This window comes from Morone saxatilis, unplaced genomic scaffold (assembly GCF_004916995.1).
Source record: "Morone saxatilis isolate NCDOM2014 unplaced genomic scaffold, NCSU_SB_2.0 Contig1, whole genome shotgun sequence".
Classification (NCBI taxonomy): Eukaryota; Metazoa; Chordata; class Actinopteri; family Moronidae; genus Morone; species Morone saxatilis.
Genome location: NW_023339651.1, coordinates 11,479,780 through 11,493,154, shown reverse-complemented (window position 1 = coordinate 11,493,154; position 13,375 = coordinate 11,479,780). Strand labels below are relative to the sequence as shown.

Genomic DNA, 13,375 nt, shown 5'->3' with positions numbered 1-13,375 from the left:
GGTTGTCATTGTCGTTATTGTTGTCGGGATTGTCATTGTCGTAGAGGTTGTTGTTGTTGTCAGCGTTAGGTAGGTCGTCAGGTTCCACGACCAGTTCCAGAGCGTGGTTGTCATTGTTGTCATTGTTGTCATTGTTGTCATGATTGTCATGGTTGTCAGCGTTTGGTTGGTCCTCATCTTCCTGGACGTGGCCCAGAGCGACAGCAAACCCGTTGATTCCATGATTCATGAGAAATTCCATCCAGGCAATGAGCCCAGCGTTAAGTTGCTCAGCTGGTGGCCGATCGACTCTTGGATAAAAAAGAATATTTGGGCCTGCAAGATCAATTAGAGAATTATGTAACCATAGAATTGAAGTATAAACCAGTCTCCCTTAAATAGCTTTTGGAAAGACTGCACAGCAAAGAGGTCTGTATAAAATGATGAACAAAGTACTTACGATTTCTACCATTGTGCTCTCCGTCTCCCCTTCCGTCCATTTTGACTAAATAAATCAGACAAAGAAAATAAGTTATTATACAATATCACAATGTTGTCCATCCTACCTCAAATATTTACATTTTAATTCTGAAACTTGACTCTTTTTAAACTATTTTGGGAGAGTGCACAAACACACACATACATTTTGTAACATTGACTTACATTCATTCTCCAAAGACTTACCCTTACCTTAAACAAAAAACAACCCTTAACACTAAAATCTAATGGTTCAGATTGTGAAGATTAACTTTTTGTGCCCAAATGGTAGATCGGTGATACTCAACTCAAACTCTTGCCAAATCTGGCCTGCAATAGGGTGCTAGGTGACCCTCCAACCATTCCTTATTTTTAAAGTAACCTTTTTATTGTTTTGGGCAGGGTAAACTACTGGATCACAATATCAGAAGCATGGACATTACAATCAACAGTGCCCTTTACATTCTCCAGCCCCCCTCCCGATCCCACCCTTATTTGCATGACAGTGCATCGCAATATATGAATGAATAAGTAGGAGAAAAAAACAATACTAAAAATGTTACAATATGTTTGTATGTAGTAGTAGGTAAGTAAGTAAGTAAGTAGTATGGTGATATGCCATAGAGTAAAATAGTGACAATTACAACCTAAGTAAAAATGTAATTTAAAAAAAAATAGCAATAGCCACAACACAATGGCAAAAGCCACATACAAATTATATTATTCAATGTCCTTATCATTTTATATTAATGTAATCTGCCATCTAACATTAAGGTAGCTATGCTATAATGTTAGCATTACATCTACATCTATCTAATGTCCACAAAGCAGGTCTATAGCAAAGCTAGCTTATAGCATAGCAAATAGTAAAAATGGAGGTTGGTGTGGTATAATTATTTCAAAGGAAACCAGCGTGGTCCGATAAAACAACACCTTAACAATATCATAACAGCAATTCTGAATGAAATTATTATCTATTAGAAAGTAATCGATGTTGCTAAAGGAATGATGGACTGGGGGAAAAAAAGGAAAATGCATTAGAAGAAGGAAATAAAAATCTTCAGGGATCAGAAAGACCATATAGACCACATAACGTTTGTGTGGTGGAGGTGTTAGGACGCAGGTATTATTTTGGATGATGACCTGTCAAGACTTTAATCAGGAGTGCAATTAAAGTCCCCGCCTAGGATCAACGAGTGAGTGTCTATGGCCAGAATCATCCCGGTTAGGGGACGTAAAGGTTCACTAAAGTGATTGGCTTGTTGAAGAGCCCATCTGACAATAACAAACCCACCTTTAATGTCAGTGTCATCCCTGCTGACAACAAAGCGGATGTTTTTGTGTACTGGGATCCATGCCCACAACCAGTGCCTGTTCTCGGCTGTTCTCTCATGTGTAGATAGATTCTTTCTTGTCCTATCCAACATAATCACATTGGATGTTCACAGGAGGATTGTCGAGAACAGGCACCGGCTGTGGGCTCAGCAGTTTACAAGTGTGTGGATTTGCAAACTGGAGTCTCTGTCAACAGTGACACACAGATTATGGTTATGAAACAACTGTACCCTGACTGCAATGCATTATTATAAACTATGATGAACTGGTGTGTGTGGGGTAGGAACTGTGTGCATGTTATACTCTTGAAGGGGGTGAAGTGAATCACGTCTCAAATCAGGCGCACCCTAAACGGTGGCCTCCAGTGTACCTGCACCCAGGGGGTGTTTGGCCACAAGAGGACAGCCAAGATGACTCACTGGGCGTGGGCACGTACCTCACTGATCTCCCTACGGTTCTGCAGTAGAGTGCAGACAACTTTACAGTGAGGCCATGGTGCGTGTTCTCTCGCTATTCTCCTGTGACCACACAGGGAACAGCCAATGTCCCCAGACACGGGAGGATAGCCGAGAACAGGCACTGGGCGTGGGCACGGATCTTCCCTTTCTCCCAATGGTTCTTTAGCAGAGTTCCAGGGAGTGAACAGGGAAGACGGAGCTGGAGGCTGGATACAGGATTCGGTTAGGCTCAGGGGAGCTGAGAGCCGGCTCTTGGCAAGGAGAGTGAGCTGGAGGTATCTCATTAATTCAGAGCAGATTTTTTTTAAGTGATTGCAATATGCTTCCATACTTCGCCAACCCAACTATGTCCGAGCGTAGGTACATCTGAATTACAAAGATGGGTCTCCTGTAGAAAAGCTATTCCAACCTTTAAGACTGCAAGGTGTGAGAGAACCTTATTTTGTTCAACAGGACGGTTCGAGACTCAGATATTCCAAGAAATACATTTTACAGAACTTTCATTTAAAGGAAAATGAAATGAAATATCAGTATATATTGAGTTTGAGCTGGTAGGTATAAGCCTGAGTGAAAATAAAGGAGAAAAGAGAGGAGCAAAAGAAAAAAACATCTCCCTGGTGAGATGCCTAACTTTAACAGGACCAATGCCTTTTTAGTCTAAACTGTTGTCAGTCAACTGTGACTCTACTCTTCTGGTCTGAGTTATTTATTAAACAAACCTTTATAAGAAACTTTACCGCTAGTTGATTCAAGGCAGAAAGTGTTAAAGTATATCGGAGAAGTGGACCTCAACTGGAAGTCCTCCAACCATTTTCTGATTCACAACGAAAATAAACTGATTCACACTGGGATCTTTTTTGTTTGTTTTTACCAAATTGTAGATGCTGAATTATGTCCCTTGGCTGATACTTGCATATTAGCCTATAGTACAGTGTGCAGAAACAGTGACACTTGATTTTTGTGACTGTACACCAGACCTGCGCAGGGCTGCTGTGACTGGATTTGCTTTTTGACAAAGATGAGTGAGGACAGCATGTGTAAAGGTTGACAATGACAACAAGCTAATTCAGTAACAAAATGTACTGATAAATTTGCCTTTATTTTGCCACTTCATACCAGTCCTAAACCACTGCGTTAAACTTTCCTATTGTGTGCAAGGTTGTTAATACCTTGCCCGGTAGCACCGCAACAAAAGAGAAGATTACGACTTTGAAGTTGTCTTATTCTGTGACATTAACAATAACTTAATGTTTATTACTTTAATCTCATAAATATTATTCATGTTTGTTTAATAACTGGCCCCTTTGTGTGGCTCCTGAGCAAAGCAAGTTGAGTAACCCTGTGGTAGATGTTCTAAGTTTTAACCCCTTTTAATGTGGTTGTGTAAACAGATGTTTGTCTTCACAGTTCCCACAAAAAACATACACATTTGTTCCTAAAAAAACTTTTCTTTTAATAAATGAACAAGTCATTCATTGTGAACAAGACAAAATATGACTTTCAAAAACTTGTTTTTGTCCTTTATAGCCATAGGGCTTTAAAAGGTTAACGTTATGACAGTGTTGACTATAAATCCCAGCAAATTAATGCAACTATTAAATAGTGATCAATTTTTAAACATCTAATAGAATGTTAATGAAAAAATCAACACTCATTAACAGCAGAAAATTTGTTCTGTGGCTCTTAGAGAAGTGAAGTGTTACATTAACTCTACGGCAGTGACTATTTATGTAGACACCAGCAGAGTCATGGTAAAATTTAAATTATAGACTAGATTATTGAGGAATGATACTGTGTACAGGGTTATAGACTTACCTTATTTCCAGGGAACTAGCTTGTAAAACAAGAAATTACAAACCAGTTACAAACTGATGGCTGCCTGTCACAGAAACACGTATTCCTGAAATATCCTTAGTCTCCTAGGGAAAACTGCATGCAAATGTGTTTTGCATCTTGATCTGTAGACAGAATTCCGTGGCTCCATTCTTCATTCTATTGTGATTCTAGAGTCTATGATGTGTAGTGTTCTAGAATTCTACGGTTCTATTTTCTTCATTGCTTCTGTCATAAGAGCTACATTGATAAAGAACATTATTTTATATCTGTTTTTATTTTTGTCAACACCAAAATACTTCCGAACCAGTACTGCCAATGTAACCAAAGCCTGATTTATCTTATTGTTCTGTGCCGTAGATCTCCATTGATGTCAATAATATACAGCACATTTGGAGCACTTTGGTACCACCTCAGCTACAATGATAATGTTAGTAGCAGTAGTTTGATCGTTTTACTGTCTCAAATTGGGTTTTTTAAACAAAGGTACATGCAGATGTACCAATTGTTGTGCAGTTCTGGAAATAAAGAAACACAAGTCATTTGTTTTTCATTCATAATTCAAGAAGTAGTCAGCAAAAGGTCAACTCAGCAAGTTCACCAAATTTAAACTTGTGTGACCAGGCGAGCCGCCATTGTTTCCTGCTACGGACAAGTTGAAACTGAGCAGCCAATGAGCGCAGTTTAACTCACAGTACGTAACCTCCACTGGCTCCGTCAAAACTGTCATGGCAACGGTCAAAACGCCAGACTCAAGGCTTTAAAATGGAACTCCACAAACCAATGGGTGACGTCACAATCGGGTCACACTAGACATGAGACATCTCCCTTTTGACAAGACAGAATTAATATAAGCATATTTTTCATCATGTTTAAAACAGGATTCAGGTTTATTCTTTTAAGCTTGTTTTAACAAGGGCATGATCTGACTTTTGTATCCCAAATTCTACATCCTCTGTTGGATAAAATCATTTGAAGAAAGTGCTAACCTTATTTCCAGAGGATGTGATTAAAAAGTGAATTGATCTCACCTGGCTGTAGAGGTGACAGGGCCGGTGGGGAGAAGCAGAGGAGGGACTCAGGCTGTGATTTGTCTGGATTATCCAGTCTTGCACAGAGTTCAACATCTGGTCAGAAAGACAACAGAGATAGAGTCACTCACCCCTGACAGCAAGAGAGGAGTGTGAGGAACAGACTTATTTAATGATTTATTAAAGTTTGTCAGAAATGATCACTCACGTTTTCTTGAAATGTCAGGAAATACCTGTGTTTTGAGACATGTTATATAGTTATGTTATATATATATATATAATATATAAGTGTTCATATTAGGAGAGATGTCCTCCTAATATATTGTTCTTTATGTCTGTACTTTCTCTGAAGAAGGTGTAAAGTGAAGGAACAGATTATTTTGTTAAAATACTGTCAGTAGCCAATAAAAAAGGCTTTTGCAAGGAACTGGGGGAAGGGAGCACCATTAAAAAAAAGTTGGCCTACCACAAGGTTACACTTGGCCTGCCATGTTTCTAGCAGAAAAAAGAAAATCTCTGGTTATGCTGTTTTATTTTTGTGAGATAATAGTGGTCTTTAAAGATGTAGGATCACTAATTAATAATTCATTTTCAGTGTTAAAATGTAGTTGTTCTTCCATGTTTTAGAAATGTTTTTATGTGATTTTGTCATGTTTTTTGATGTGTGTACTGTTTGTTGAGGTATCGCTTGTTTCTGTGAAGCAACAAACTGTAGCACTGTGCCCAAGACAAATTTCCCCTCGGGGACAATAAAGTTTATTCTATTCTATTCTAATCTGCACATGGTAAGCAGAGTGACACTGCTGTGTTTGCTCTTGGCCCGTTGCCCACCATTACATTTCAGTTTTGGCCCTCCAGGTGGGCACTCCTGCTATAGTCTCTTGTTTAAGTGTGTCTCTTGTTTCCAATGACTAAGGCTTCTTGTATTTTAAGCCTGATTTCATATTAACTTAATAAATTATGGAACTAATGCTAACAGGAGATGTTACATTACAGTAATTGTTTAGTCGATACACTGATAGAAATATATCATCGAACAGAGAAAAGGAAATGTATCCTTGAAATGTAATTAGAAATGACCTTCCCTTTTGGTTTTTATCAATTATCTGTGCATATAGAGAACTTTATATAGTTTAAAGTATTCTTAAAGCATTTACTGTTTTAGCAACAAATAATGGCAAAGTTAATAACACACATATTAATGCATATATAAATCAGTGTAGTGCAGCTGTGTAAATGGTTAGCCCCCTGGGAACGACTCAACGATTATTAACCTGGTGTTACAGAAAACATTTGCCATTAGTCTCGCTATGTCTCCATCTTGCCAGCCGGAAAGCAGAAGTCTAAAATTGGTTTGCCTGTGGTCTTTTTTTAGCCCTCACGGTTGCTGCGAGTCCCAACCGGCTGCCTTTGGTTTTTAAAGTAGCGTGCATTAAGTTTAGTGAATCAACGCCGTTGTTTCGCTGCAGGCCTTTCTGAGCTGGGACCGAGCTAATACTTGCGACAAAACAAATAAAAGAGAGCAAGAAGTTGGTGCACCGCAGCCCCGGTGTCAACGTGTGTGTGTGGCCGCCTGGTGAAGCTTGATTTCGGGGGAGGACGCGCTGCAATGAACCGGTGAGGCTGCAGCTGCATGGAGGTTGATCTCCTGCTGCAAGGGCTGCATTTGATCTAAATTACACTCAAATCTAACCAGAGAGTAACCTGATGTTGGAGTTGACTTGTTAATATGTTTGATTGGTTGTTTGAACATGTTGAGATGACTGAAATCCGCTAATAAATGGACAAATAAACATTAGTTTATAAGAATGCTAGCTGTTACTAATACTGTACTTTATTACATTTTCTTTCCATGTTGCCTATGGACTGCACATTAGGGTCACAACTGCAATAATGAAGACTTAAAGTTACTGAATAGCAAAAGACCAAAATCACTATAACCTACTTTTTAAAGCTTATTTTACCATAAATATGATAAAAATGTAGGCTATTGGCTATTATTTTCAAGCCTTTCTTTAAGCATATTGATGTTTTCCCACTGTGAGACCTTTTCAATAATATTCATATTTTGCTTCTGTGCACCAATTATTCCATTTTAACAAGACCAATAATGAGATATAACATTAGCCGTGTTACTGGTGTTTCAACACAGCTTGTAAAGAAATCAAAAATGCAAAATAAATAAATAAAATAATCAAACTTCATATAACAGCTTCGGCTCACTACATTTTCCTTTGTATGGACAGTGAACAGTGACTTAGTTTCCTCCTGGCTCGGACACTTCAAAATGTTTTACATTTTTTAACAGAGTGGTTTTGTCCCGGCAGATCTGCAACGCTGGAGCACTATAAGGCAGCCATGTTGCTGAGTGGAGTTGGCGATGCTCTGGGATACAGGAACCAGCTGTGGGAGTACAATGAGTCTGGACCAGCTATTCACCAGGTCAGTGCAGGACCAACATGGGAAGAGTCACACAACAGCAAAGTTAGTCTGGGGACCTCCAGCGGTCCTACACAGGTTTTCAGGGGCCCCAGTAATTTGAACTGAGAGACTATAGAGAATGACGCCCTCTGTACATTATCTAGATCGTGATAAAGCTAAACCACCTCCCGTTCCTGCAGGAGCTGAAGGAGCTTGGTGGTCTGAAGAACATCAAGGCTGAGCTCCCCGACTGGCCGGTGAGCGACGACACGGTTCTGCATCTGGCGACGGCTGAAGGGCTGGCAACTGGTGAGCTCAGAATGACATTGAACCCGTCTGTCCTTTGCTCATTTCGTGTCAAACAGGTAATTGATTGGATTGATCTGGTAGTCGATGCCGTTCTGATGAGGCCTCATCAGGACACGCACCACACCCTCCCTCCTCATGAGCCCCAGATAAAGGTTAAATCTAATTTCCAGTCTTGTCTTGATTTGCTGCTCTATTACGGCTCTGCACAAGTGGAAGGAAAATGGTAGAAATTCCACTTGACCTTTAGTGTGATAAGGCAAACAAGCAGCCTCATTAAACAGATCAGTTACATCTTTTAAAAACGTTAATACGGACAGCGTCTGCCGCTTTGAACAAGCTGTCTTTCTTGTAGGGAAGACGGGGGAGGAGCTCATGCACGAGGTGGCTGCTCGATATGTGGAGGGTATGAAAGACATGTACGGGAGGAAACCGGGGCCTTCAAGTATTCTGGGTGAGACGACGTCTTCAACTTCTTTTAATCGTACCACATTTATTTGTGAGATTTGACTCTCATTTGCTCTTTCAGGAGTCTCTCAGCTGAAGCCTGGCGAGGAAGGGGGCTACAGAGTGGCCTATAACCCAGAGGGGACCGGCTGTGGAGCGGCCATGAGGTCCATGTGCATTGGGCTCAGGTAAGACACATTCCTAAGAATAAATACATAATAACTCATTCTTAAGCATTCCACTTACCAGCCGTTCTGTCTCTCGTCTGAGCCCTCCGTGGGCTTGGTTTTAATTGTCAGTGACCTTGCATCTTGAGCAGGGACTGGGCATCTTAATGACTAACTGAGGGCTAAGTAGAGGAAAGGAAATGTGTTAAAAGTTGATTTTGTTTTAAGTTTTAGTTTTGTTTGTCACTTCCCTGATGTTTGCGGTAATCTGCAAGGTCATTTTATTTATGAAGGCACATAAAGTAAACTCAATGTGCGCTGCATTAAAATGCATGCATGAACCTCAGACTCACCCTCAGACTCATATTGTATGTAAAGTAGCTACAAATCAGGTAAGATCTTTGTATTTCCTACCTGGAGAAAGTCATCCATGCCTTTATATGCTTCCATCTCGATTATTGCAACTCTTTATACTTTGATATTATTTTGTCTTGTGTACCCGTCTCCAGTTAAGAAAGGACATCACTCCAACCCTCTCTACATTAGCTTCCTGTTAGCTACAGAATAAAAGTATTATTAAACTGTCTCACGCCCACCTACATCACAGAACTCCTGACCCATATCACACTGTAAGAGAACTATCATCTGACCAAAGATTTTCATCTGTCCCGATATCCAGGACTATGTTTTATGTGTTACTGTGGCTCCTCTATCACTGCTCCAAAAATGGTTGCCCTTCTTATGTTACTAACTTTCAAAGTTAATGTCAGAGTCCAAAATAACTAAGGTTCATAGACAGGAACTTAAAGTGTGAATAAATGTCCTCACTCTTGTTTTCTGGGACCCACAAAAAAGTGTCAATCTTGTCACAGAAAGAAGTAAGGGAACTAATAATGATTATGTTGATTATTGATTAATCTTATCTTAATCTTATTTTCTTGACTAATCGTTTAGTCCCTAAAATGTAAGGAAAAATGTTATTTCCCAGATCCCAAGGTGACATCTTCAAATGTCTAGTGTTTACAGTAGTCCAGAATCCAAATATATTCTGTCTACAATGGTATAAAAGCACTAATCTTTAGGTAGGAGAGGCTTAATTTAAATGACTAATCAATTACCAAAATACTCTGTTGATCAACTGAGCAATGGATCCACTAATTGTCTGAGCTCTAAACTCATCACATTTGGTTGTAGAGAGGAATTCCACAGGGATCGATTGGACGGAATTAATCAGTTTTTTTTAATTGCAGAAAAACAAGAAGGCTTCATCTTCTCTTAGGATGATGAGGCACAATGAAATGGGGGAAACAATGATTACAAAAAATTCACAATGCAAGCTGGTTTGGGCACGCAATGACTCGTAGAAAACGTGACATTGAATGTTTCACATTTAAATTTACGGTTGAGGGACGCAGCTGCTGCTCTTATCCAAAGTAATTTGGAATAAATGCAGCAGTGGAATACGTTCTTTGATCACTAAGCAGAAAACAACACATAAATAATAGAGTCCCAGAGTTAAAACATTATCCAGAATCAGTAAAAACATTATGTGGAGTCAATTAAAGCATTAAAAGAAGTAATTACTGTAAACATAGCTTGTATCCAGATCGAGTACTAATACAGAATGCTTAAACAGATTTCTCAGCTCTGTGTCGGACCGCATGAGGTTTATGCACCAAACTCCAGCTACATATCCTCCACAATATACTGTTAAGGACTTTAATTCTTTGCCCTCGCCAGATATCCAAAGCCTGACCAGCTGTTGTCGTTGGTAGCAGTTGCCGTGGAGACGGGCAGGATGACCCATCCTCACCCCACCGGTTTCCTGGGCGCAGTAGCGTCGGCCCTGTTTACCGCGTACGCCGTCCAGCACAGGCCTATCACGACGTGGGGTCTGGGCCTGATCAACGAGGCCTGCCCAATAGCGAAGAGCTTTGTTCAGGGTCGAGGCTTCGCCGTCGAGGAGACGGAGAGAGACTGGGGCTACTTCTGTGACAAGTGGCAGTGGTACGAGCGACGGAAGTCAGGCTTTGGTATTCATATTGAGGTTTCTGACATGGGTAACCTTCTATTAACCTACTTGAGTCTCAAGGTTAATCGATGCTGGCAGGAGATTTGTGGTAAAAAGTCACAAGTCACATTCAGTTCAACAGCTCTTTTTATTTATTTTCATTGCTCCTTGCTTTTCTACTCTAAAGGATAAATGTCAGGATGTCTGTGAACCGTGGAATGACTACATAATGGAGGATAATGTGGATGTCAGGAGAATCTCTTACCTCTGTCTACAGGTACCTGGATACGAGGGGCATCTCTAACGGGGTGGGCCCCGCGATTTGGCCCTCCACCTACGGCCCAGCTGAGAGAGATGAAGCATACAAGAGCTTCAGCCTGTCGGGCTGGGCAGGACGCAGCGGCCACGACGCTCCGATGATCGCACTGGACGCCCTGCTGGGGGCGGGTTCAGACTGGGAGGAGCTGATGGCCAGAGCAGCCTTTCATGGAGGTCAGACAACGTGAACTTCAACGTGTTTTTATGGATCTTATAGGCTGATTGGGAAGCCTTGTCTGACCCTTGATTCCACCAAACTTCTAATTTTTAAGTATTTAAAACTTTATACCTAAACTACTTCTTTATCTCAAGCCTTATTCCTAAATATAACCTGTTTTAGTATCAAGTCTGGTATTTTGCGTTAACCCAGCCGTCTGGTTTCGCTTGATAATCACAGCACTTTTACTCATAACACGAGTAGACTTAATCATTTCACATGTTTTGCTCTTTTGTAAACATTCCTGTCCTCTTGTTTTAAACAGACGGGTTTTGCCAACGTCTATCTATCTAGTCCGGGCACTTTTTGCCCAGACAAGCCATATGGACTAATGGTCTAAACTCTAATTGGTCCTCATCTGTCATTGTCTCGAGGACAGAAGCAGTCTTTGTAGAGGCAGCACAAATGAAGTGTAAAGGAATCTTCTTTCACACAGCGGTTAGTGAACAAGCCGTCTTTTACAACAAAGGCTGACATTTTAAAAATCTGCTTATGAACTGTGGGAATTGAAGTCATCCTAACAGATGTTCATATTTGGCCCCGAGTGTCATAGCTGTCCATGGCTTAAGTTATTGTGATTAATACCGCCGCCCTTTTTCAGTAGATTAATTTCCTAACAATTGACAGCTCTATACCATTATATGAACAAAGACTGGAACTTGTGCCAATATGTAATGAGTATCATCTATGGCTGCAGATGGATAGATACTTTATTTATCCCGAGGGAAATTCAAGTAATGTAATAACATAATGAGATTTAAAATAAGGCTAAAGAAAAGTTCCCAGTAATGTTTGATAAACAAATATGTTAAATGTTGTTGTAGAATATCTTCTTTAAAGTTTCTTGTATCACCTACAGTAGCAGTGTGGTGATCTGCTCATTCATTTTCAAAAAACCTGAAGTCCTGTACGTGTAGATGATAAAAGACATTTTCTGTCTAGTTGAAATCCACCGAATTAATTTTAAACTATTGACAGATATGACAGGTACAATATTCACTCTGTCTTAACTTTATTTTTGGTCTTCAACTCCTGAGGAAAATATCTGCCTCTTTAGCTGCTAAATCCTGTGGACAGTGGGTAACAGGAGAGCGGTGAGAGCAGCTAGAAAACCAAAACAATACACTGAAAGACACTAAAAACTCCATAGCTGAGTGGAAATGCAGAGTTGGGTGATTTCTGTTGGTTCATTATGAGTGAGACATTAATTATTTGATCTATTGTGTTAATAAAAAAAATTGATTATAGCTGCTTCAAATGACCCATAAATGACTTATTTTCAGGTGATTACACACTAATGAAAATATAACCCTGAATATCATATTCCATTTCTGCCAATAGATCCTCCTAAATGTTACACACTGGACCTATTTCAAATAAAATGATCTATTTCGAATAAAAACAGAAACACTATGGGGTTCTGCTTCATTTCAGGGCTCGCTCATGCTGTTCTCTCTTTTCTCCTCCATCTCCTTTCCTTCCCACCCAGGCGACAGTGACAGCACAGCAGTGATTGCCTGCTGCTGCTGGGGTCTCCTCTACGGCACACAGGGGGTCCCTGAAGGCAACTACTCCAACCTGGAGTACAGGGATCGACTGGAGCGCAGCGGCGAGCAACTTTACGCCCTGTCACACTGAGAAGGCCGCCACAACCGCTGCACTGACAGCATCCAAACATCTCGCACTGAGGGGAATCTAGGCCACACACTCTGACACATTGACATAGAGCTAGCTGGTGCACTCCGTAGTACATCGATCTAGAGTGCTGTCACATAACCCCGAAGTGTGGTGTCATAACTTGCCTGAAGGAGAGGCAGAGTGTCCCAGTAACCCAAAGAAGAGTCAATCCGCCACAAGGACTGTGTGCCTCATGATACTGGTACGGAGGCTGGTGTATTATGAGGGGTCCCCCTAGTGACCATTTTAAATTAACATGCAGAGCTGTATGACCGAGTGGAACGAATCCAAGCTAATGAGAATGCAAAGAGAATAAAGAAAAAGTCCCCTAGGAGGTAATTACTTCGTTTTGTCAGCCTGACATAATAGCAAATGCTCAGCGAGCTTAAAATTAAATGTGCTCTTGTTTTTGTCTAATGAAAAATACATTTATGTGTCTCATTATAGTTAACTGTAACTTCATGCTGTGCAGAGCTAAACTGTAACTGCAAGCACAATTAATGATACAATAAATTAAACAAACAAAGCTTTGTAGTTGAGTTGAAAACTTTATTTTTTGGTCATTGTTGTTTTAATATTTTTTTTGTCTTGTCCATTTTTTATTAATTATATTTTCCTACAGGAGAGAAGAAGGGCAAAGGGGTGGTTTTAACTACTGGATCGAGTTAAAAAAGAAGAAATTATTTGCTAAAAATCCC

At 40.3% G+C, this 13,375-nt stretch overlaps 2 protein-coding genes and 1 long non-coding RNA gene across 4 annotated transcripts in view; 2 read left to right on the top strand and 1 right to left on the bottom strand.

The window, feature by feature from the left end:
• Positions 1-331, top strand: part of LOC118333871 (double C2-like domain-containing protein alpha) — a 29,481-nt gene extending 29,150 nt beyond the window's left edge. Inside the window, exon 9 of the mRNA XM_035669678.1 lies at positions 160-331. Within this exon, the coding sequence (XP_035525571.1) occupies positions 160-331 (172 nt within the window). The remainder of the gene's footprint in view (positions 1-159) is intronic.
• A 670-nt stretch (positions 332-1,001) lies between these two features.
• On the bottom strand, positions 1,002-9,313 carry LOC118330258. Its single transcript, XR_004796828.1, has 4 exons — positions 8,869-9,313; positions 8,534-8,636; positions 5,114-5,209; positions 1,002-4,910 (listed from the first exon to the last, which is right to left on the bottom strand). It is a non-coding gene; the product is annotated as an uncharacterized LOC118330258 (long non-coding RNA).
• On the top strand, positions 6,443-13,229 carry adprh (ADP-ribosylarginine hydrolase). 2 transcript variants are annotated; one of them, XM_035664575.1, is made up of 8 exons: positions 6,443-6,730; positions 7,441-7,555; positions 7,699-7,843; positions 8,196-8,294; positions 8,370-8,475; positions 10,195-10,461; positions 10,743-10,957; positions 12,490-13,229. In XM_035664575.1, the coding sequence occupies exons 1-8, from the start codon at positions 6,723-6,725 to the stop codon at positions 12,636-12,638; spliced, it is 1,104 nt and encodes a 367-aa protein (XP_035520468.1). In that variant the 5' UTR covers positions 6,443-6,722; the 3' UTR covers positions 12,639-13,229. The 2 variants fall into 2 exon arrangements, with proteins under 2 accessions (XP_035520468.1, XP_035520477.1); XM_035664584.1 differs by having other exon boundaries at positions 6,450-6,730; positions 7,735-7,843; positions 12,490-13,204.
• The last annotated feature ends 146 nt before the right edge of the window (positions 13,230-13,375 follow it).

Bases quoted from the DNA above. Each gene is read 5' to 3' on its own strand.
- adprh (XM_035664575.1), top strand. The intron at 8,476-10,194 runs GTAAGACACATT...TGCCCTCGCCAG, and splicing joins TCCATGTGCATTGGGCTCAG to ATATCCAAAGCCTGACCAGC. The intron at 10,958-12,489 runs GTCAGACAACGT...CTTCCCACCCAG, and splicing joins CAGAGCAGCCTTTCATGGAG to GCGACAGTGACAGCACAGCA.